This window comes from Heterocephalus glaber, unplaced genomic scaffold (genome assembly GCF_053883595.1).
Source record: "Heterocephalus glaber isolate CG9 unplaced genomic scaffold, H.glaber_assembly_v1.0 deba00001509, whole genome shotgun sequence".
NCBI lineage: Eukaryota > Metazoa > Chordata > Mammalia > Rodentia > Bathyergidae > Heterocephalus > Heterocephalus glaber.
Genome location: NW_028258325.1, coordinates 11,273,330 through 11,299,223, shown reverse-complemented (window position 1 = coordinate 11,299,223; position 25,894 = coordinate 11,273,330). Strand labels below are relative to the sequence as shown.

At 40.4% G+C, this 25,894-nt stretch overlaps 1 protein-coding gene and 1 long non-coding RNA gene across 13 annotated transcripts in view; one reads left to right on the top strand and one right to left on the bottom strand.

The window, feature by feature from the left end:
* The window catches only part of Ldb2 (LIM domain binding 2), a 393,311-nt gene extending 383,752 nt beyond the window's left edge, over nucleotides 1-9,559 (top strand). The window contains exons 7-9 of one of the 12 annotated variants that reach the window (XM_021260248.2): nucleotides 2,767-2,909; nucleotides 5,508-5,650; nucleotides 7,926-8,376. In XM_021260248.2, the coding sequence (XP_021115907.1) occupies nucleotides 2,767-2,909; nucleotides 5,508-5,612 (248 nt within the window). In that variant the 3' untranslated portion in view covers nucleotides 5,613-5,650; nucleotides 7,926-8,376. Of the gene's footprint in view, nucleotides 1-2,763; nucleotides 2,916-5,507; nucleotides 5,651-7,925 lie in introns of all 12 variants that reach the window. The other 11 variants (XM_013073082.3, XM_013073083.3, XM_004847242.4 and 8 more) reach the window with 11 other exon arrangements.
* On the bottom strand, nucleotides 8,967-16,094 carry LOC147825064 (uncharacterized). The gene is made up of 2 exons (XR_015441287.1): nucleotides 15,767-16,094; nucleotides 8,967-10,090 (listed from the first exon to the last, which is right to left on the bottom strand). It is a non-coding gene; the product is annotated as an uncharacterized LOC147825064 (long non-coding RNA).
* Between the last annotated feature and the right edge of the window lie 9,800 nt (nucleotides 16,095-25,894).

Sequence of the window (25,894 nt, the reverse complement as noted above, 5' to 3'; positions counted from 1 at the left end):
TCAATTTCCATGTGTTTATGAAATTCTTGAGGTTTGTTTTGCTATTGATCTCCAAATTCATCGCACTATGGTCTGATAATATACAGGGGATAACTTCAATCCCTTTGCACTTACTTAAACATGTTATATGCGCGAGTATGTGGTCTATTTTTGAGAATGACCCATGTCCAGCTGAAAAGAATGTGTATTCTGATTTTGTGGGGTGGAACACTCTGTAAACATCTGTTAAGTTCATTTGTTCAAGAGTTTTATTGAGTTCTAGTATTTCGTTGCTTATTTTTTGCCTAGTTCATCTATCTATTTGTGACAGTGGGGTATTGAGGTCCCCCACTTATATTGTATTAGTGCTTATATGATTTTTCTTGCCCGTTAGTATTTGTTTTATATTGTTGGGTGCAATAGTGTTTGGTACATGTATGTTTAGGCTTGTCATCGCTTCCTCTTGGATAATTCCCTTTATAATGACGTAGTGTTCTTCTTTGTCTCTGTTAATCAGTATTCGTTTGAAATCCACTTGATCTGAAAAAAGGATAGCTACTCCTGCTTTTTTGGATCAATACTCCCACGGAGTATTGTTTTCCACCCTTTAACTCTCAGTCTATGAGTTTCTTTTTGAATTAAGTGTGTTTCTTGTATGCAACATATTGTTGGATCTTGATTCTTGAACCATTCTGCCAGTCTATTTCTTTTGATTGGTGAAATGAGACCATTAACATTGATGATTGTAACTGATATGTATTGACTTATCCTTGTCATGACTTTTTGTTGGATTCTCCCCCTTTGTGTTTAATTTCTTGTCTTGCCTGATGGATTCATTCTGTTGGGCTTCCTGGGATTGTGGTCCTCCTTGTCTTTTCCTAGGATATTTTCTAAAATATTTTGGAGTGCTGGTTTGGTATTCATAAAGTTCCTAAGGTGCTCTTTTCATGAAATTATGTTATTTCTCCATCAATTTTGCAAGATAGTTTTGCAGGGCACATCATTCTGGGTTGGAGACTGTTTTCCTTTAGGGCTTGAGATATGTCACTCCAAGCTCTTCTTGCCTTGATGGTTTGCATTGAGAAGTCTGCTGTGATTCTGATGGCCTTTCCTTATATGTGATTTGTTTCTTTTCTCTAACTACTTGTAGAATTTTGTTTTTCTGTTGGGTTCTGGAATCTTAACTATTATATGGCTATGTGTGTATATATATATATATATATATATATATTTTTTTTTTTTTTTTTTTTTTTTTTTTAATCAAGGCTAGTTGGAGTCCTATAGGCCTCACTTATCTGTATGTCAAGTTCTTTTCCCCTATTTGGGAAGTTTTCTGCCATTACTTCTGTGAACAGTATTTTTATGGCATCTGCACTCTCTCCTGTTTCTTTGTTGACTCTGATCAGTCTTATGTTATTCTTCTTTGCATCATCTAGCAGCTGCTGGATTCATTTCTCATGGTCCCTTACAGTTTTTCTTTTCCTGGTTACTAATTGCAATCTTACCTTCTATATCTGAAATTCTGTCCTCACACTTGCTCATTCTGCTGCATAAACTTTCAATGGAGTTTAAATCTCCTTGAAATCTGCTTGCATCTGTTTTATGGATTCCATTTGTTTCCTATGTTGGGATTCCATCGTGTTCCTCAGCTCCTCTATTTTTTCATGTGTGTCCTCTCTAGATTTATTAATCATGTCTTGCACTATGGACCCAATCTCTGCTGATATCTGAGAAATTATTTCTGATTTCATTTTTTCCAGATCCTCTTTCATCGCCAGTTCAGGGAGTCCAGGTGGTTGAGTATCAGAGTGTTCCATCTCATTTCCCTTTGGGGTTGGTTTAGGTGATCTGGAAGTCTGGTTTTGAGACTTGTTTATGTGCCTTCTCATTTCAGCTGGGCAGAGGGGAGGGGGTGATGTGTGCTGCTGCCACCTGCGTGGCTCACCTCCTCAGCACTTGGGGCAGTGGTCTGGCCACCTGGAAGGTTCACTTGCTCTGCGCTGGGGCCAGCTCTGCTCCTCAGTGCTTGGGGCAGCGATATGGTGACCCAGAATGTTCACCTCCTCTGTACTGAGGGAATCTTGAAGTTAGTAACATTCACTAAACACCAAGATCCTAACCATGGAAATTGCTACAAACTTCAGGAAAACTTAAGCTTATAGCATGAACTAGGCAATTGATGAGTTTGTTTTTTGTTTTGTTTTGTTTTGTTTTTTTGAGACTATCAAGGTGTAATGGAGGTGGGCTGCAATGTGACACCTGGCCAGTAGGTGCCACTGTTGCATGTTGCTGCATTAATTCAAGTTTATACATACTTCTCTCACATTTCACATCTCCTAGGAATCCTGGAAATACCTTTTATTTTATTTTATGTTTCTTTGCTTGCTTGCTTGCTCGCTTGCTCACTTGTAACAAAAAAAAAGTAGTTCAGGGGGTAAATTCCCAAATTTTCTAGTGACAAAAATATTTTAAATTCAGTTACAAACCTAGTATTTGCAGCTCACTTTTAATTATTAGTAAATTACAGACAAAATTAGAAAGAACAATTAAATAAAAATCATTTTATCTACATGCAGAAGAAAAGAATTTCACACATTTGTGCTAAAAATAAATCAACCGCTTACTCCTTTTATTTTTTTTATAAAGTTACAAGAAATGGGAAAATTGTAGGTGTCCACCCTTTCTAATTTGTCCAGTCGTGCTTTTCTGGAGGGGCAGGAATGCTGATGGTAGCCTTGATGCTTTGGCCCTGGAACTGACCCTTCTTCCATTTTCTTACTGTAGCAGAACCCACAAGGCAACCGACAACCAAAAGGAGAAAAAGAAAAAATTCCACCAGCAGCACCTCCAACAGCAGTGCGGGGAACAATGCCAACAGTACTGGCAGCAAAAAGAAGACGACAGCTGCAAACCTGAGTCTGCCCACTCAGGTACCTGTAAGTCTCACTTTCCTTTTAGGCCTGGAGTCTTGCCTTTGCCTGTCTCCCTACTCGAGGGGCTGGGGTTACTGTCCCCTTGAGCTGAACATGCTGGGCAGGGTGGAGGTGGGCGAGGGGCAGGGGCGGGGACAGGTCGAGTGGGATAGGAAGGAACAGTGCCCTGGAAATCTTCCCCTGCAAACTGGGAATCGGGGGGGGAATATTCAAGGTCTGTGCTGCAAGGGGACCTGAATTCAAAAACTGTCAGAATCACAAACAAGAGCTGTGTCACTTGAGATTTAATTAGAGTAGCACTTAGCACCTTGCCTAGTAGCATATTAGGGCCTCTTGGCAGTAGCATCTAGACCCCATGTGCCCCCTGGAAATCACCCCCAGAGCTCAAACCCCAAATTGTGATTTGGCTGGGCCTCCCCAACATGGGCATCCCCTTGTATTTTAATATTCAGGTATTCAACTTGCAGCCATTAAATATGCAGCTCACTGGTTCTCGTTATACCCATTTCCTTAGTTCAGGGGAAGAGGACCAGTCCCTGTGGTTTTAACTCTCTTTGCTTTCATCTCAGGGTCTAGTCAAAGGCCACTTGCAATCAGACTTCTTGGAACTCTGAAACTGTTAGCAGAGGGTAGCCCCTGAGTGGTGCAGGCTGGGCAGGGCACTGTCTTCATCACCTGTCACTTCCTCTCCAACTGTGTCCCTTCTGGCCCTTTTTCTCCCTCCTCCAAATTCCCAGGCCCAGTGTCAGACTATCGCTTTTACATTCTCCTGCTCTTGGAAACATCCACTGTCCCTTCACCCCTGTATAATTCCTTGTGGGTTTTCTGTCTCTGCCTTGTCGCATCAATCTGTCACCAGGTATATGACTTCATTTGAACCCTGACCTTTCCTTGATGCTTTGTGGACACCCTCTGGATTCTGTGTCTTTGGAGGTGCACCCCGTTTCTCGTTGCTTTCCTCTGCCAACACAATTTTCCTTTTCCCACTTCTTCAGTCTCGCCTCTCTGGATCTGTTGTCTTCACCTGTCTTGTCCTGATCTTTCTCCATCTCTCTCCGTGTAAGAGTGGACTTTTACACAGAGCTTCCCCACTTCCTTCCAAATGTGCCTTCAAACTGACCCCTACTCACTTTCCTCCACTTTTAGGGTTCTGTTTTCTTTAGACACAACCAAGCCCAACAGTCCCCTGAGGCTGCCCTGGGTCATTGGGGCTTTTCTCCTGTCTTCCGTGGATGAGAGCACAGCTTCCACATCCACTGCGTTAGGAAGAAAGGACTATGGAAATAATGGCCCACCAGCCATGGAAGGCACCATTCTGTTTTTTATGACCAGTAAGAGTTGTAGTCCTCAAATAACCAAAATATCCTCAAAAGTCCTCTATTTTCTGAATGGGCCTTTACATCTATCACTCCTGAAGGTCAGACGGGAAAAAATTAAAGAAGAAAAACTTGAGTGTCTTTATTAATATCCCACAAAGTTTTGCCTGCCCTTGGTTAAATTGGAAAATACCAAGAGAAAATGGGCTAATGTAAATGAATTTTCTCCAAAAGTGCACACAAAGAGCTCATTTATTCCTCTCATTCTGGACTTTTAGAAAGTAACATTTCTTAGTTTCTTCTAACAAATGAGGAAAGTGGCCTTCAGAGAATTCTGTGAGACCTTAAAAGACATAGTAGCTGCAGGAACTAGTTCAACAGGTGTCTTCTGAGATCCTATTGTGTGTACCTCACAGTAGTCCAGCTGTTGGCAGTGGCAAGATTTTTTTTTTAATTAAAGAAAGAAAGAAGAGATCCAAGCCCTGTCCAGAGTGGCGAAGAGATCATCTCTCTCCCGCTGGCTCACACCACCCAGTGTTGAGAAGGATTCTGAAGCCTGGACTGGGTTCAGGTAGCTGCCCACTACCGGTGTACAGGAGTTGAGAGTAGAAGTCTCCAGGTTGTATATTTTGACATACCTGATCTAGTCAGAATCATTTCAATTTTATTCTAAAGAGCACATAATTTGTTCTACTCCATGATGCCCCTGCCCGCCAAACCAACTATTGAAGTTTAGTGAAGTTTCCCTGGGTCAGGCGGAGTTTTTCATAAGTTGAAACCTATTTGATTTCATGTGAACAAGGCACCACTAGAAATGGAGAGCTGAATTCCAGCACTATCCCCACTCCATGCACTTAAAGTTGTTTTAATTAAATAAAACTTGCAAATGGCCCAGAGAGGCAGGGAAGAAAATCACGTGAGGGGGCCGGGGATGTAGCTCAGTGGCGCTGCTCCTGCCTGGCAAGCGCAAAGTCCTGAGTTCGAACCAACCCCCGTACCAAAAAAGAAAAGAAAGAAGGAATAAAAAAAAAATCAGGTGAGAAAGTGTACAGATTCTTAGGTGTCTTTGAGTTGAATGGACGTTCAGTGATAAGCATGGGCTCACTTGTAGTGACCATGTCTCTTAACTCTGTCTTACTACTTACATGGAGACCTTGTGTGCAGGCATCAGCCGGGTCCGATGACACAAACGTGTTGTGAGTAGCTGCTGCTGCAGCAGTGTGTGCGGGGCCAGGACTAGGGTTTAATCCTTGGATTCTGCTTCTCACTCCATGAGCAGGGGCTAGGAGCCATCCCGAACTGCAGCCTCAACCCTGGGAGGGATGGAGACCTGTGTCATTCAGCAGCAGTGACCCCTTCTGGCCAATTTAAGGAGAAGCATTGAGGGGCCCTGAAAGGAGTCACTTCCAGTCCTCCTCAGAGGTTGGTGGTCCTTGCACGGGGGATCAGTGAGAAGATGTGCAGTGGGTAAAGGCTGGCGGTGCCCTGAGGCCGGGCACAGAGGCCGAGGCCGGCCGCTGGGGAGCCGAGGCTCGTGGGCCGCTTAGGTGGATCACTGCTGCCTCTCGAGGGAGATAAGGTGGAGATGGGGTTTCGCCACTGTGGGGGACATTTGAAGACAGGAGGGTGGGGGGAAGTGGAGCTCGCATCCCCCAGCAGCGGCCAAGAATGTACATCACATCTCCATTCATTTTGTGTGAGGATAACAGATCAAGCCAGCCAGAGCAAGGAATCATCCTCCCAGGGTAAAGCTTTGGAAGAACCAAGTAGAAATGTGCATATGATTTTGCAAATGGCCTCAAGTATCTATGTCCTTAGTCTTTTTATAGATTTCCACTGATTTGTTGTGCAAACACACACACACACACACACAGTGCATCTGATCATTAATAGTTTTTATAATTAGGAAAATAAATGCAGCATCTTTCCGAAACTTAGCATGCTTAAAAACACCCATGCCTGGGCATCTTTTCAAATTGTTCCTAGAAAAATGATCTACCACACAAACTAGAAGTCTGTGTCATATGTCAGCCCCACGTGGAGTAATTCAGACCACTACATTCATCATGCTTTTCTTGCACCATAGTTGATTTTCTAATACAGTGACAACATCTGGAGTGTTGGGACTTTTCTTCTGAAGTCACACTTAAGTTGGCTGTGTCTTATTTTTCTCCTGTGGCTTGCAGGTCACGTCACGCTTAACTCCTCACACTCTCCAGCCTTTCTCCATGACCCTGGAGTCACATTGCTAACGCAGACCCACACAGTTGGTTCTAACCCCATGCTGCCCTGGTGACACCTCGTGCATGAGTTTTCCACGTCCTCCAAAGTGTGCTTTGCACTCATAAAATGGGATTAACCCTCGTGTTGTGTCCTGGAAAGTCTTGCCCTGTCCCTTCTACCTATCTTTGTTCCTGATCATAAGTGTGGTCTCCTAATTGCCTGTAAATGAGTGACAGGTTTTATCCTGAATACTCGCAGCAGGTCCTATAGTAGCTACCAGCTAACCAGGTAATGTTCACCTGTCTGTGTGGTGGCCACATTCCATCTAAAACCTTGTCATCATTCTTGCCAGTCAGAAAGGCTGTGTCTATTTCATTTGTCATCCTCAGAGTCCTCATGAGTCTCCTTTCATGACAGCCTCATTTCTGATTCTTCATTGCCTGGTAAACAGAAGCACCCAGCTCAGTATCCTGCCAGCATCGGCATTGCTGAACTGGCTGACTTCACATTTTATTCATTAACTCCATCAGGAACACTTCTTTCTAAAATCGTTGAATGACTAGTCAGAAAATATAGTTTGGAAACCTGCTGCTGATCTTACATAACTCAGGGAAGAAAGGGAATGCCTGTCCCGTTACTACAGCCTTTAACTGAGTTAGCCTCCCTACCTGGAGGTTCACCCCACATCTCCAAGCACATCTGGCCCTGTCCGAGCATCCCCCCACCCCCACCCTGGCCGTAGGCTTCTCCAGCTGTGGCCTCCATGGTGCTCCTAGCTATAGTGGGTGGCTTGCTTGTTTGCATGGAAAGACAATTTGGACTTAAAGGAGTGATGAGGTGGATTCTTCTTGCCCTCTTCCATTTCTGATGACTACCAGCTTTATCAATATAATGATAATTAGCTCTCTTCATCTTCCTTTTATGGCACCAGCTGGACAGACTGGTTCTCTTCACTGCCCAGATTGGTAGCAGGGTTGCTATGTGGGGATAGGTGACAGGCACCATGAAATAACAGATGGCAAATTCAGGGCTTGTTGGCAATCAGCAGGTTTTTGCTAATGACTTAATTAGCTATGCAAATTGTCAAATCAGTGTGAACATTGTTTTTATCGAAAACTTTACCTAAATTAATTACCATAATTAAGTAGCAGAATGTCAAGGATATTGGCTGCATAAAAGGGCCTGGCTGAGTAGAGAAAAGAGAGATTCTGTCTTCAGTTAAAATGTAGACCATGGTTGGGACAGAGAAAGCGCCATTTGGAACAAGTTGTGTGACTATTGCAGAACTGTACCTCACGCATGTCCCATAGTTTCCAAAGCCGCTCACCGGCCCTCAATCAAAGTGGCGGATTTTTGGAGGGATTGAAAAGCTCCCGGCAGAAGGTTCCACAGCCCTCTTTAAAGTCCCCAGTGTCGGCAAGTTTAAAGCTTGGATTTTTTTAATTTTGAAAAATCCATTTTTTTATTTCTGCAGATTGCTAGCATTGCTCGTTCTCCGGTGTCAGGCTGCTCACTAAGGACATAAACTCGCGTGGTTGTTACCCATCAGGAGGCAGTGTTTATTTCCTGTAGAAATCACATATGCGTCTCGGCCCCCGACATTGAGACTTGACCCAGTTGTGCAGCACACGAGTGTGTGCGCGTCCTAGGTTCCCAGCTCCTCCCACTGTTGTTTTAAGCTGAGCTTCTCTCTCCCAAGGTTCCCTGTAATAATGTCAGCTGCTGTTCACAGGATGTGATGGTGGTAGGAGAGCCAACTCTGATGGGAGGTGAGTTTGGGGACGAGGACGAAAGGCTAATCACTAGATTAGAAAACACGCAGTATGATGCGGCCAACGGCATGGACGACGAGGAGGACTTCAACAGTTCCCCCGCCCTGGGAAACAACAGCCCATGGAACAGTAAACCTCCCGCCACGCAAGAGACCAAATCAGAAAATCCCCCACCCCAGGCTTCCCAGTAAGATGCTCGACGGCACCAGAGTCTCCTGTCCATAGGTCCATAGGTGTCATTCCAATTGCAGATCTTTGCTTTCAGGAGAGGAAAGAGGAGAAATTAAAAATACAAACAAACAAACAACTTTTCCATGCAAATATCTCTTTCTAAATCACAGTGATCTGATTTTCTTTCTTGCTTTTTTAAAAAATGTTTTTAATTGAGAGGATCATTCCAAATAAGCTTCCATGACCCTTCCCTGGAGGCCTTTGCAGGAAGTACGGATACTGGCACTGATCATAAGTAAAATGAGAGAAATCGCTAGTGCGGCTCCTGGCACGCTGTGATCACCGTGTTTGTGTTGAGTTCCCTTCTCATGCATCCAGCGAAGGCCGTGTTGTGCATACGTGCTCAGTGCTCAGGATCTCGTTAATATGCTGAACCTAACTACAGATGACTTTTTAATATTGTAAAATATTTTCTGCTTTTTGACTTGCATTTGAGAGTTTCTTGTTTCAGTAAAAAAAGAAAAGAAAAATTTCAGCTTTAGGAAAGTAATTTAAATGTACCTCTTTTTTCCTTTTCTTTCTTTTTTTCCTTTTGCCCATTGGTTAACAGCAAGGAGAGCCCAGAGAGGTAATTTATGATCAAGCCGATGTCCATTGGTTCTTGAGTCTTAGTTGGTTCAATTTAGCCCCAGTGCTGAAACAAGAAATGTCTTTTTAGCATCAGACACCAAGGCAGATTTTTTTTATGTAAAGAAAGACGATTGGACCCTGGAAAAATGTATGCATTTGTAAAGTTGCTGTTGATCCAAATATTTTTAAGCCATGTAATCCATTAATTTTGTGGGCAGTTGAATAAATCTGAAACTTCTCTGTTTATGTTTTGTTATTGTACCTGAGTTGACTATGCTTCCTTTTCATAGTATATTTCCTGTACAATATTTTGTAAAGCCCTCACCTGGTTCTTTTATGGGGACTTTTCTTTTGGGGCAATTCCAGTGTATTTATGTGAAACTTTATAAAAGAACTAATTTTTTCATTTGCATATTAATATGTTCCTCCACACATGTAAAGACACAGTGGCTCCATGTGTTATAAAACAGCTGTGTTTTCTGTATGCTTTACTGGTAAGTGTGCCAATAATAAACTGTGTTTATGGCCAAAGTAAGTGAATCTGGCTACTTGTGTATCTGTGCCCCAATGTGCTCACAGTTACACGAAGTTTTGAATTTAGAGCTTTAGGGTCCAGACTCCCAGGGGAGTGGGAAGCAGGTTCACCGTGCACTGGCTACCAGCTTGTTGGAGTTCAGTCCAGTGAGATGGAACACACTCACATACAACAAGTTCCGTGAAATGGACAAGTTACTTGCAGATTAGCAGCAAGGCACAACGGAAGCCTAAGATTCACATGGGCCCATCCTGGCCTGCTCAGGAAGGCTTCCTGGGACAGACAGTCTTGATTATGCACACCCCACTTGTATAGCCCAGGAGCCTGGAGAGCAGCCTGCACCGGGTTTTGGAGTTGCAGGAAATGCTGGGCTAAAATGTTGAAGGATGTTTTAGTATATTTTGTGTTGCTGCAGAGGAATATTCCAGACCAACTGACTTACCAAGAAAATACATTTATCACAGTTCTAGAAGCTGGGAAGTCCAGTAGCAAGGTGCTGGCATCTGACAGGCACCTTCTTGCTGTGTCGTCCTGCAGCAGAAGGCAAGAGGGTGAGGGTGAGGGGAGGGAGGGAGAGTGAAAGGAAAGGAGTTGAACTCACTGTTTTATCGGGAGCCCACACTCAGGATAATGGACTACTCCTGAGACAACAGCATCTAACCATTCATAAAGGCAGAGCCCTGTGATCTAGTCACTTCTGAGAGGACCGCCGCTTTCAACATGGTTGCAGTGGAGATTACGTGTCCAATCCGTGGACTTTGGGGAACTCATCAAAACCATAGCAAAGGCCTCCCTGATTGTGGGAGTGAGCTGGAACAGCACGCCGGCTGTCCAGCCTGCCCTGTCTTATCTCATGTTGCATTACCAACACATTCTTCAGCAAGTTGTGAGACCTCTAGGTGAGGAAGAAAGAGAACCAGTTGAGTCCACACTGACCGACCGGCACTGGAGAACTGCAGCCTGAGCTGTCTCTTATCAACTGGGGCCCTGGTCCTCACTCACTGAAGTTTCTGGAGCAGGTGCAGGGGTGTCCCCTCTGTGTTGAGCACTGTGCCTTCGGAGGACACCCCGATGCAAGTCGTGGAGCGGCCCATGCTCCTGCAGCTTGTCGTCATACACATTATTTCACTTGATCCTTACAATATACTTTAGCATTAATGCATAGAGTATTAATATTTCCCATTTTAAAAATCAAATTGTCACCTATTTTTCTAAAATATTTCTTTACAAAGTATAGAAAATTCATTTGAGGATCTTTTGTGTGTTTTTAACGAACATTCTTCATATTTTTCCACTTTGTAACAAGGAGGAAGATGAATCTACTGAGCATTCATTGAAGGTGCCAGTCAATTTCAATTTATCATCTCAGCAAATTTTAAAAAGAAGTGTTTGAAAAAGGGAAACTAAGGGAGAACATGTGTTTTAAATTGGGATCCTTAAAAGCAGAGCCTGAGCCTAGGGTTCAGGAACATGGAACTTACTAGGAGAATAATGTTCTTTGGCAAAAAACCTTGAAGGAGAGTAAAAGACATGTAAGGGCTAAGGAAGGAGGCAGGGTCAAGAGTACATTGGGCCTAGGTAGTCTATTTCCTGGGCCTGATCCACGGTAGAAGGCTTTGGAGCATAAACCTCCCTACAAAGTTATGTCCTCTTACACTCAAGGCCAACCTTTGTGTACGTGTATAGACCCATATTTGGTTGGGAACCATCGCAGAACGTGTGAGGGTATTGTGAGCTTCAAAACAAGATGGCATCCAACCATCCTAGCCTGTTGGGATGGGTACCTTGGCTTCAAAAAGGGACAACTGGTAAAGCAGAGACAAATCCATTAAATAAATCATCCCCTGTCAGTACATCATATGTGATTCAGCTGGGATGTGAATCTAGATGTTCCTTCGCTACAAAACTCAGGGTTTTTCTAAAACATCACAATGCTTCTCTAGGACATTAGCACCTTGAAGAAAATGTGAGTACAACTGCAAGAGAACTGAAAGAAAAATAGGGCAACAGCTCCTTTATTGCTTTCTCACTAGTTTACTGCAAGAGACTTTCCAGTTTACCTTCTACCCCACCTCACTATTTTAGAAATGGCTTCATCAATTCCTTAAAGCCATCTATATATATGCAATCATTGTAGATGATGCCTAGCACAATTTATGTAACACCTGTTCTAGTTATCTACTTTTACATAGCAAACACTCCAAAACTTAGTGGCTCAAGAAAGTGATTCCTGATGATGATTTCCATTCTGAGAACTCAGTTGTATCCCAATGGGTGGTCTGCACTTAGATTGCCACGCGGGTGCCAGATGTGGCTGATTTGATGATGACGGACAGCCAGCGCTGGCTGCTTGGCAGGAGCTCGGCCAACACTGTTGACTGGAGTGCATTAATAGCATCTCTGTGGGGCTGCCCTAACAAAATACCATAACCTGATGGCTTCTAAAAGCAGAAATGTAGGGCTGGGGATTTAGCTCAGTGGTTCCGTCGCTTGCCTTGCAAGCACAAGGACCCGAGTTCGATCCCTGGTACCAAAAAAAAACCAAACAAATTTATTCTCCCAGTTGTGGAGGCTGGAAGTCTGAGATCAAGGTGCCAGGGTGGTGAGATTCTGATGACCACCCTCTCCTGGTTGCAAGCTGCCAACTTCTCCTTGCATCCTCCTGTCATCCTCTCCTAGAAAGAGGAGAGTTCTCAGGGGTCCAGTTCATAAAGGCACTAAATCTATTCATAAGGGCTTTATCCTCATGAGCTCATCACCTCTTCCAGGCCCCACTTCCTCATATCATCACCTTACATGTTAGGAATCCAGCATATGAATCTGGAGGGACATAAATATTCAGTCCCTTACAAGAAGATGAGGTTATTGCTCTGTTTGGCACGTGAGACGCAGTAAACAGGTTGCTCAAGGTGGCAGAGCTTGCAAATGACAACGTGCCACTTGAGTCGGAACTACTTCATGAGGCTTTCCATCAGGTACTGTCTTCAGGTGTTCACTAGCCTGGGTGAAGTGTCCGGGTGTCCACCTTTCTTCTATTCAGGATGTGTTTGGAAGGGTTGCCAAGCAGGACTCTGGAGAGCAAGACTTCTCACTTACCCAGTAATGAAATAAGCAAGGAGGTCCCATTTAGGATCCTGAAGTCTCAAGGGCATCTGACCAGGTATTCATAAATAAGCAGCCCAGTGCAGTGGGAGAATGCATCTCTGTCTATTTCTCTTTGACCTTGAGATGAACACTTAATACAATAAGATAACAAAACCCACGCTGGTTCTACATGGGGTGGGGCGGAGCAAGAACAAACCCATCAAGATCAATTCACTAAAGCAGCATTTGTACTGTCCTTAGGAAATTCATTTTATAATAGGAAGTCCCTTCTGTCTTCCATAGGAAAAAAGTACCAGGAATTTCTCTCTGATTGTAAAGGAATAGATGCTCATTGTATATCATTTGAATAAACAGGATCGAATAAAATAAAGTAATTCCCCCTCCTGATCCAACCATTACTAATATCCTGATGCATAGCCTTCCAGTCTTTCCTTCTTGGCTCATGCACGTTACCATATTGGTCATATTTAGAATAAACAATGACATATCCTGCCCTTTTTGTTAAATAATGTATCATCAGTCACCTCATTAAGAGTTCTTTTAAAAACATGATTTCATGTCACAAACCCATTAATTTGTACAGTTAATATGCATTAAGAATAAAAATAAAATTAAAACATGATTTCCATTTTTATTTAATGGTCCACTAATGGAATACACCATAAGGTACTGACCTATTTAATATTAACCATTCATTAAGACCTTTTTTTTTAACATCTTATTAGAATTATATAATTATTAATAAGCTGGATACAGGTTCAGAAGAGTTTAATAAATAAAAATTCATTTATTGAGTGGGTACTTGCTATATGCTTAGCATCAAGGTGAGCATTATAAGAGACTCTTACACCTAGTTCCCACCCTTAGGGTGATTATAATACCCTTAGCATAAAGGACAAGTACATACAGTGCTAGCCAAGTAAATAAGACTGCATATACTCTAAAGTCAACAAAGCATAGAAAATAAGAGCTCTTCTAGGAGTTTAAAGGCATTGAAATCTCCTTTATTAATAGCTTATAATATAGTGCTTTATGTCTCATTTAATCTTCACAAATGAGAAAAATTTGTGTTTTACATATGAAGCTCTGAGAGGTTGCATAAGTTAACTATGGCCAATAGATAGAAAATAACAAGGTCAGATTTGAACCAGTGCATGACTCCAAAGCCTGCTTTTCCTCTGATAAGCCACAGGAAATGCCTGGGGAAATGAAGTGTTCACAGAAAAGGCTTCCTACAGCCGTGGGGGTGTGACACACTGATACACACATCAGAGAATCTGCTTGCTTCTCTGAGGTTGCTCCTGGCCTGACCTCCTTTGATCCATTGCCACAGTCAAGATGGTGTTTCTGATCCCTGGGAGTGTAAGTAGCAGTTTGGGTTTGGAAGAAAACCTAACGCATCCTCACAGTGAATGTTTATAGAAGGATGTTTTTCAAACTCAAAGCCATCGAGCTGTCAAAAGCATGTAAGGGTTATTAAAACTATAAATTAAAGGAATTGGTGAAGCAATCTTGAAGGCCTCGCTCCAAGCCCTATTTTCTCCACACCTCTTCATTTCAGAACTTCACCAAGTCTGACAAAGAAAACATTTCTCATTTTTCAAAATGAGAATCTTCAAAGAATCTCCTGAAAATATCTCTTCCAAGTTAACCGATCCTATTCCTGACAAAGTTCTCTGTGTCTCTCCAGACCCCACATACTACATCTGGAGCCTTTTGCCTTGCTTCTGGATTCAGGTCAACACAATAGTAAACCAGTCTGTCTTTTAATTCTTCCTTTGTGCAAAGCAGTTGGTCACTCTTCTGGGGGTTGCAGACTCCTCTGTCACATTCTAATGAAAGTCTTAATCCCTTAAAAGAGAGCCTAAAGTGAGTGTGAAACTGTTTTCACAGAATATATTGCTGAAGCCATACTGAAGTCCATTGTCACACAAATGAAACTTTGATTTTGTAGAAAGAGGGAATTGTGAAACACCTAGGTAGACAGGGTGAATCAAGTGTCCTCTATCCTGGGTTGGGACAACTTGGGAGCTTGGGCTCTGCATGAGTCTGAGGCAACAGCTCCCTGCAGGGGCAGGGGTGAAAAGCAAGGTGTGTAAGTAAGGCCGCCTCTGCAAAGGAATGGGGCAGGAGAGCAGCAAGAGTGAGGATTCCTCCCGCTTGCCATCTCCACATTAAATCACAAGTGACAAACTGACAACTGTTTCCCTAATAATTAGGTGACCAGTCATCCAGTTTCCCTGAGACTCCCAGTTTTTCATTTGTGGTACTAGGGTTAAACTTAGGGCCTTCACACTGAGCTACACCCCCAGGCCTTTTAAATTTTTTATTTTATGATAGGGTCTCACTAAATTAGCCTCCCAGAGTTGCTGGGATTACAGTCGTGCACCATCACACCTGGTGAGACTCCCAGCTTTATGTTGAACTTTCTATGTCCTTGGAAAATTTCCTCACATGTAGCAAAACAGGCTTTTGCATGATGATAACTACTGCTCTCTATTGAGAATCTTTTTCATCCAAGGTACGTACTTTGCACTGATTCTAATTCTCACACCCACCCTGGGGGAAGCTCATCATTGAGCAGGGAAGACCATTGAGGCCAAGAAACTTCAGGAGGATGTCCAAGGGCATCCTGCCAATATCTAACAAAGCCATGATCTGAACCTGGGTGTGTGATTGGCTGCAAAGGCTGTGCTTTCTCTGCTACACTGATGACTTAGAACAGTTATTTGAAATAAGATCAAGGTAAGGGTTTTTATGGTGTCACGCACTTAAAATCCCAGCTACTTGGGAGGCTGAGGGAGGAGGATACCAAGTTACAGGCCAGTCTGGGCAACTTAGCCAGACCTGTCTCAAAATAAGAAAAAAAAAGGTCGGGGTATAGCTTAGGGATGGAGTGCTTACTTAACATATGTGAGGCTCTGGGTTCAAGCACAAGCACCACCACCACCGAAAAAGAGGAGGAAAAGGAGGAGAAAATGACAGCAACAAACCCCCATGCAAGAGCAATAGGTAAAGATGGCTAACAAGCATTAGAAACAATAAATTCAAAGCAGTTCCTAAGAAGTCAGAGTTTTGGCTGTGAACAAGCTATGTGCCTACCTTTCAAACTATTGTTCCTTCAGTTGCAGAACTCAGCTTGTTCAGTTGTGCTAGTGGTCAAAAGAGTCCCCACACACTGTTTAATGGGGAGGAGACAACAGGCAGCCAAGGATTAGTCCATTTGGCCCCATGGAAACCTCCTTTCCCTTGGTAACAGAGGCTAATCCAGCCTGTCTTAATGACTCCATTAGGGTTTTGTTCAAGGGAAGAAGAAATTAGAAACATCTGTGGCTACTTTGGAACAGCACACCCTGTGAGATTCTTTACCAATAATAGGAAATGTTATGTTAGGTGAGAGGAGGAATCTCCAGGTATATCCACACTTCTACCAACACCTGCGAGTGTCGGAATGTTGTTTATCTCTTCCTGCAGAACCTGGGTAAAAAGGAAACATGATCACCAAGCTGTACAGGTTTCTTCGAACAGAGCAAATTGTCTCCATTAGCAGTTTAACCTAGTAAGTCCCTGAGCATGTAGGCAACCTTAATTCCCTCTTTGCTCTCAAATGCAGTGGACCCTCAACCTGACATACAAACAACTTGGTTTAATTAGGTTAATGGAAGATTCATCCACCTCTTGTCATCTATAGCATGTACCCAGGTAAATAAACATCCAGATCTCAGCTGTATTTTCTTAGTTACAACCAGCCCTCAGGAACCAATGGAGTTCGTAAGTCACAGGTCCACTATATTTGCATAGAGTAGACTCCATGTTTTTAGGAGTCAGGTGAATTGCTATTTCATATTTCTAAAAAAGCAGATCATTGATGTCTTCTACTTAAAATGACTTGCAGTTTAAAGTCATGTCTAAGTAGAGTCTTTAAAATAGCCCTCTCATACTAATTTAAAAAATAAAAAAGGACCAAAAAGGAGGACAGGTGATATTACCACCATCAAAAACAAACACTGGAAACCCGGGGATTTAGCTCAGTGGTTCCGCCGCCAGCAAGAGGTCCTGAGTTTGATCCCCGGTACAAAAACAAAAAAACCACTGGAAGACACAGCCCAGATCATTTCAGAATAAGAATAATGAAGGGAATTTGACCCCAAGACAGCATGTAAAATCAGGTGACATTGACAAGAAAAATAGACAAACCAGGAGGAGAGTTTAGAAACATACTTCCCTATGTATCTCAATTCATGGCTTTTCACATCTGTGATGAAAGGATGACATTAATTAATTTTTTTTGTTGTTGTTGTTTTGTTTTTTGTGGTTTTTTTGGCACCAGGGATCAAACTCGGGACCTTGCACTTGCAAAGCAGGCGCCGGAACCACTGAGCTAAATCCCTGGCCCACTAATGTTTAAATAAGTGGTTATAAATTTAAAATATTTGTCTTACTTTCTTAGCTTGGTCCTGGAAAATTTATAAATGAATTAGATATTTAAGGAGTAAAAGCACTAGAAGAAAACAAAAATATTGTTAAAATTTGGAACTAAAAATGACCTCTCTTCATTAAACACAAGAACTTACAAATCATTTATTTAAAAATAGATATATTTGGAAGACAAAATGAAGTTGTGGTTAAAAATATGGGCTCTGGAGGAGGTGAGACTTGGGTCTATACCCTAACATTGGTACACAATGGCCGTGTGACCCTGAATAAGTTTTTAGCCTCTCTGATCCCCTGTTGCCTTTTGGAAAATGAGCATGTTAATAGTTCCTGCTCAGTGGACTTTATAGCAGACTAGATGAGACATTATATGTAAAATACCTGGAACATGAAGAATCAGTTGCTGTTATTATTGGTATTAATATTTTAGTCAAAGACAAAATAAAGCTCAAAAATATATAGAAATTATAAAACACTAGAATAATTAATATCAAAGAGTAAGAGTTATGATGAATTTGACTATTCAAACTCTCCCTGGTAAAAGACCAAATACAAGGGCTAAGAATGTAGCTCAGTGGTAGAGTGCTTGCCTAGCATGCACAATGTCCTGGTTCCATTTCCAGCTCTGGGAAAAGAAAAAAAAAATACAGAAAAGAAAAATCATAAGAGAAACTGAGGCAGAAGGAATCAATATTCAGGAATTAAGAAAATATAAATGAAAAATGACTCAGATGATTATAATTTAAAGTTTGGGAAATTATCAGTTGTACATAAACCAAAAGAAATCAAGGGTAAAAGCATTCATTTTAGACAAGTCAAAATTTGTGGTAACAAAACTATCAAATTTTATATTATGTAAAAGTGTCATTGTAGTCCAAGTGATGTAGCACAAAAACATAAAGCAAAAACCATTAGACATAAAAAGTTTAAATAAAGGACAATGGTTAATGGTAACACATTATTTTAATGTTTCACAGATTAAATGAGGCAAGTAATAAGGGCATGGAAATTAAATGATGTAACTGATTAGATTAAAATAATAGACATGTATTTATTTAGACCAACTAACGAATAATTATTGCACATTTTAATGTAATATATTTCAAAAATTTCCAAATACTAGGGCCACAAAGGACTTGAAAATAGTTTACCAGTCCAGTAATTACACTGGCTGTATAGTTTGGTTACCATGTAAAAATACTAGAAACTTCTAAGAGAAATATAAACAAAATATTTTTAACCACTTAAAACTTTTGAAGTTCTCCTAGGTAGCTGTTGAATCAGAAAGAAATGAAATTAATATAAACATGCGCTTTGGAAAATGAGCTGATCATGATGGCACATGTCTAATCCCAGCATTCTGGGAGACAGTGGCAGGAAGATCTCAAGTTCGAGCCTAGCATTGGAAATTTAGCAACTTAGTGAAATTCTGTCTTAAAATTTAAAAAAAAAGAAGGAGGAAGGGCTAGGGATATAGCTCAGTGTGAAGGTCCTGGATTCAAACCTCAGTACCACCACCACCACCACCACCACCACCACCACCACCACCACTACTACTACTACTACTACTACTACTACTACTACTAATAATAATAATAATAAATAAGGAAAGTGAAGCCATTATTCATGAAATTGATGGATTATTTTTATTCTATTCTCCAATAATTTTTTGCTGTGATTTCCTCAGATTGATGTCTTAATTGAACTTTACTGAATTTTCTCATTAATAGTTTCATATTATATTCTCTTGTGCTTTTTAAAGTATATGATCAATTTGTCTGATTGATATCTTTTGTTTTCATTTGTTCATTTTAAGGCACTGGCTACAAGTTAAATAATGACAGTGATAATAGGCACCTTTGTATCATTCCTGTTTTAATAAAATTGATTCTAGCGTGAATCCTTCCCTTAATATGGTGTTGTCAATTATGCAATGTGTAAAGGAAACCATCTTCTAAAATTTTCTTATTTTCAAAATTTAATTACTGATGGAAGTGAAAATTTAGTCAATGCTATTCCATCAGCTGTGATGACCAACTGTCCTTTCCCCTTTGGGACCATGAGGAAGAGACATTCTATTGACTTGTTTCCTGGCTTTAGTAGACTAATCTCCATGTGGTCATGGTAAATTATTCCCTGACTGTGGTGCCACATTATATGCGCTGTTGTTTCACTTGCTGTGTATCTGTATTCAGAGTAGAACCAGGTTACAGCGCTCCTTTTTTGTTCTAGTTTCATCCTATTCAGCTATCAGAATTGTGTTAAATTTTACTGCATAAAATAGGATTGGAAATATCCTGGTTTTTTCTGAGTTCTTTTTCTTGTATTTATCTGTAGTATTAGAATTTATTGAGTGGAAGCTTGGTTTTTAACTTTACTTCCTTATTGCTTGATAAGTGATACATTTTAAACTAAGAATTTCTCTCTAATTATGGTGTTTCAGGATGTTTAATTTTTTCCCCCTTGGAGACAGGGTGTCAGTATGTAGCCCAGATTGGCCTTGAACTTGCAAACAAGTGTTTGGATTATAACTATATGCCAGCACACCTAACTATGGATTCCTTAAATTTTTATTTGCATATCTATTAATATTAGGACAATTGTTTGGAAATTAAATTAATTAATAAAGGTAAAAGAAACTATATAGAGAGATATCAGACACCTAATAAAAATATCATGAATTCTGGCATAATCATCCACATTAAAGTTTTGGCTAATCAAACAAGGTAGCACCTGAGTTGTATTTCAGTCAAGCAAGACTTAATCCTAAAAGGCATTTGTTAAATGACCATCTGCAGTATTCATGAAAACTAAAGCTATATTAGTGGTCTTTTATAATGAAATCAAAAAGGATGGGTGCTGCTATTAGAAATAATATAAAATCACTATTTGTTGCAGGAAGGTTGTTCATCTGGGATGTGAGCCTAGAATCAACTTTCTTAATATAAACTTTCCTGAGATAAATTCACATCATAAACTTCACATATTTAAAGTATATAATTCAATGGTTTTTAGTACACTGATAGAGTTATACACTGTAACTACAATCAATTTTAGAATATTTTCATTAAGCCCCCCAAATACATATAAGCCATACCCATTAACAGTCATTCTCCTTTCCCCTCAGTCACTCAAACACCAGCTCTAGACAGCTACTAACTCATTTAGTTTGTCTCTGTATATTATTCTGGACATTTCATATAAAATGGAATAACGTGGTCTTTTGTGATTGGCATCTTGAACTTAGCATAATGTTTTCAAGGTTCATCCATTTTGTAACATAAATAAGCAGTTCACTCCTCTTCTGCCAGATAATCTTTCATTATATGGATATACATTATACGGATATACAATTTTATTAAACCACTTGTCTTGGCTGTTTTGTGCTGCTATAGTAGTGTACGACAGACTGGGTAATTGATAATGAACAAAATCGACTGGGTCACAGTTCTGGAGGTTGAGAAGTCCAATATCAAAATGCTGCATCTGACAAAGGCTTTCTTATTGCGTCATAACATGGCAAAGACCCATGGTAGATGGTCATAAAGAAAGCGAGAGGGGACAAACTCACTTGGGTGAGAAGGGCATTAGTCCATTCATAAGGGCAGACTTCTCATGACCTGAAGACCCTTAAACATCCCATTTGCCAAAGCCATCACAGTAGCAATTACATTTCAACATGAGTTTTATAGTGGACAAAAACCCCATCCATAAAATCAGGGATCAGCTGCTGAACAGTATTCATGTAGATATTTGTTTTAATTTCTGCTGGGTACCTAGAAACAGAATTTCTGGGTAATATACTAATTCTGTTTAATCTTTGAGGAACTTCCAGACTCTCTTCCAAAATGGTGGCACTGTTTCCAACAGCAATATATAAAGGTTCAGTTTCTGACACCCTCATCAGCACTTGTTATTAGCTATCTTTTTTATTATATTATCCTCACTGGTGTAAAGTGGTATTTCATTGTGGTTGGGATTTGTATTTCTCCATGATTATAAATATTGAACTGCTTTTGTGCTTATTAGTAATTTACAGAACCCATCCCTTACTCAAATTCACAAATATTCATGCTATGGTTTTTTCCTAAGAGTTATATAGTTTTAGTTCTTTTATTATTGTAAGTTAACTTCTATATATGAAGTAGGAGTCTAACTTTCTTTTGCATATGGATATCCAATTGCTTCAGCACCATTTTTTGACAAATCTCAGCTTTGCCTATTGAACTATCTTGGTATTTGTACTAATCAAGGTTCTCCAGAGACAGAACCAATAGGACATTCAGGTGTACATAGAGATATAGGTGAGGAGATTTATTAGAAGAATTGGCTCATTTCATTAAGGAGGCTGAGAAGTCTATGATGGGCATTCTGAACCCAGAGAACCTCAGATCCCAGTAATGTGGCTCAGTCAAGTCTCAGAACCTTAGAGCCAGGGAAACCAGTGACATTATGCTCACTCTAAAGCAAAAGGCCTGAAAATCTGCGGGAGGGGAGGGCAAACTGGTGCAAATCTCAGAGTCCAATTACCAGAAAGTCTGAATTTCTCAGGTCCAGGGGTGGGAGAATGAAGATATATATTCCAGCTCTGGGAAGGGGATGGGACAGAGGCATAGGACAGAGATATGGAGACAGTGACAGAGACAGAGATTAGCTTCTTCTCTGCTTTTTTGTTCTAACTAGGCCTCAGTTGATTGAGTGCTGCCTACCTTTGTTGAGAACAGATCCCTCTTCCTCAGTCCAAATAACACTCCCACTTCCTCAGGAAACACTCTCAAAGACACACCACAAATAATGCTTTACCAGCTGTCTAGGTATTCCTTGATTTAATCAAGTTGATACCTAAAATTAATTATCACTGCATCCTTGTTGAAAATCAATTGACTATCACTGTGAGAGGTTTTCTGCTTTGCTTTGCTTTGTTTTCTAAACTCTCAGTTCTTTTTCTGTTACTTTATTTTTTATTAGCACATGTTTGCAGTACATAATGTTTACATTCCTTGTGTGGAGTTGGTCCATGTACATAACACATCTTAATTCCTTTATTCATCCCCCTTCCCTTCCCTCCTTCCTTTCTCCACCCGCCTCCTGATCCCTTCCCTTTTTTGTACTTATTTGCAAGACTCTCAGGTCTATTCTACTGATCTGCATATTTATCTTTAGGGCAACACCACCTGTCTTCATTACTGTAGTTTCTAGTAAGATGAGAAATTCTGGAAGTGTAATTCCTCAAACTTTGTTTTCCTTTTCCACTCTTATTTTGGCTGTTGTGGATCCCTTGCATTACACTATACATTTTAGGATCAACTTGCCAGTTTCTACAGTGAAGCTAGCTGGAATTTCAATGAGGATTTTATTGCATCTGAGATAAATCTGGAAAGAATTGCCATTTTAGCAAGATTAACAATTATCATTTATTTTTTTGCTGGTGAAAATCCAAGACAATCAAATGAGAATATTTTCAGTAGGTGTCAAAGTTGGCCTGATACACTATAAATATAAAAGCATAATAACAGTTATATCAAAAATAACTATTTCTCTATTTCTATAGAGAAATAAAATGAACAAAAGCAAAAGCATATACTTCTTACCTAGGAACAATCTTAATTTTAAAAGAATAAAATCTATGGAAACAAAGCAATTCAATTCAACTAAGACACAGAAAGATAACACAGTAAAAGAAAGGACCTGAACACATAAGCAGAGGAGTGTGGTCTGAGAGGAAGTCCAGACTCTGTCTCTACTCAACTATGTGATTTTTGGAAAGACACTTCACTTTTCTCGGCCTCATTTGTCAAATGAGCACTATAATAGTACCTATCCCATAAGGCCTTTTTAAAAAATTAAATGAAATAATATATACATACCACTTTTGAAACAAAATCATTCAGTGAACACCAAGTACCATTATGGTTGTTTCTACAAAGACATAACTTCATCTCAAATCAACAAAAACATTCAAAATCGCAAACTAAATTTCTTTTACAAATATCACTCTAAATTTGTTTTTTAAAAACACAGGCAGAATTGCTCAAAATTTGTTTTTTAAATAAGGGAAGTTGATAAAGAGGGTTTTCCCCTGTAAGTGCATCAAAGCATCAATAAATCAAAAAACATTGTAGTTATAGCAACTGACAAACTGGTGAATCAGAATAAATATCATAAGAATAACAAGTGTTGGGCCAGGGATTTAGCTCAGTGGTTCTGCCGCCTGCCTCGCAAGCGCAAGGACCCAAGTTCGATCCCTGGCACCAAAAAAAAAAAAAAACCCAAAAGAACAACCAGTGTATTAAGGATTTTTTATGATATAAACGATATCACAAATCTGTAGGAAAGGAAGAATTATTTGATAAGAAAAATTTATACAATCAGATAACCATGGGAAGAAGACATAATTGCAAGTACTCAACATTCATGAGAGAAAAATATAAATTCCAGATAGAACAAGAAGCACATATAACAACAAAAGAGAAAAATTAATGAAAAAATACTTTGATTTCATTTTGTAAAAACATAAAACTTATTTGTGATATCAAAATCAAAAGGAAATAATAAACTGAAAAAATTATCACAAAGCCACAGGCAAATAGGTATACTATTGTTACTAAAATGTAAAATATTAATTAATGGGAAAAAATAGACTAAATCCCTAAAAGGAAACACAGGCAAACAACAGGATAAAATTTATAGAACTAAAAATCAGTCATAAAGAGAGGGCAAATGTTCAACCTCACTGGTAACCGAAGGAATAGAAATTCTAACAGCAGTCATCCACCGACATCTTAAATGTCTATTGCAGTCAGCTAACTAGGTTCAAACTCTCAGTTTTGCAGCCTGAGGAATCCTAGTGTACTCTCAGCATTTCTGTCCACCTTCAGTCTACTGCTCAGGGCTCAGTGCAGTCTTTCTGCATCTCTTTATGCTCTCTCGCACTAAGCCAGCGACTGACATCACCTGCTAATCTTGCTGTATCCATTCCCTATCTTGCAGGGAGAGTGATCTCTTTCTTTGGGGCAATTGTTCCTTTCTTATTGGATGAAATAGTGATAGGACTTCAAATTGAGGTGTTTTTTGCTGTCAACCCAAGGACACAGCTTGTGATTCTCATGGGCCATTCAGAATATTCCCCCCAGAGAATCTAATGGTGGAAGAAAGAAGAATTAATGAATTAATTAACTAACTAACAAACAAAATATGGACCACAAAAGGATAACATGGGCCATGAAGAACGCAAACCAAGATCATCGCTAAACCTACCTTTAGCTGCTCATTCCAGGTGCAGGGCTGTGTCACAGATGGACAGGCTTGAGGATTTCATCACCACTAACACAAAATATGAATGACATCCCAGTTCCACTGAAGCCTGGCAGGCCCCACTCCTAGGGGCTCATTAAATGACAAGATCCAGAGTTCCTGAAAGCTGATGTTTCCATGTGTGACACACGGACTGTCTGTGGCCTTCCCTGATTTCCCATTCAGATGCTCAAGGAAATGTTCAGAGATGCAGCTTCGTCCTATTCACCTACATTCAGCAACTGGACCTTCTAAATTGCTGCAGGAATTCAAACCTTTCCTGAAACAATCTTTATTTGTTTTGTATTGTTCAAAGAGAAATGAATGTCTATTTTGAGTATTTATCTTCAGTTGTTTCCATGGATACCTGATTCACTTAGAGAGGAAGCAAGGGCAAATAAGGGACTTGAAGGCCAATGAACCTATATTTGGTTCCTCCTGGGTGAAAAATCTGAGGTGTAGGGCAGAGAAGCAGTAAACCCCAAGACAGTGAGCATGGATTGGGTTAACAGTGAAACACCAGCTGCTGTGTTTGGGAAAGGGGGAAGCACGGTTTCACCATTTTTTCAGCTGATGCAATAGCACCTGAGTTTCTACTCAATGGAGGAACCATTTGCAGTTCAGCCCTCCATCAAAGGGTCATGCTATTGTGAAGAGGAATGGGAATACAATGTCTACTAGGTTCACACAGGAGAGAGGCAGATGCCGAACGCTCATGAGAGGAGCCTGGAAGAACCATCTGAAAGCAGAAGGAACACTTTGCCAGAGCAATGGATTCTGAAAAATACTTTTCATACATGTAAAATCTGATTTTTAAACAATTATGTGCAGAAACCAAGATGTTGGTCTGCCATCTCGCATTATGTCAATAACCAAAGGCACATACCCTTGAGGCTGACATGGGACAAAGTAATATGCGCAAATGGGGAAAATCAGTAGAAACTGAGGAATATATGAAGAGAAATTTAGGCTACAAAAAATAAAAACTGCTATTTTCATCATATTTGGCCATATGATTTCACTAGCTCTTCATTTAAGAAAAAATGAGAAATCATGCAACAGTCTTTTTTTATTTTATTTACATTTTATTGTACATGGTTGCACTTATGGTGACATCCTTACTCCTTTGGATCTGAATTTCCTGACAGGTAAGGCAAAGTAGGAATGACAAATGATGGCTTCTATGTTGGAGTGGGAGGGATCCCAGTAAACAAAGGGAACAGAATTCTTGATCAAGTTTTGAATAAATCCAGAGTTAGATAAAGCTTGATTATACAGATGTCAAAGTAGCATCTCACTACCACTGCCAATGCTAATATGGAGAATGTGGCTTACCTGCAGGCTTATGTCTCCCTAAACTAATTTAAGTCTTGACCAATCAGAGGTGGCCCTGAAGCCCTGAAGGCTTCTCAAGAAGTCTGCTTCCCATATGACAGCAACTCCATCAGAATGCATGCTGCAAAGAGCAAAAAGGGGGTAAAGGCTGCATCTCATTTCACTTCT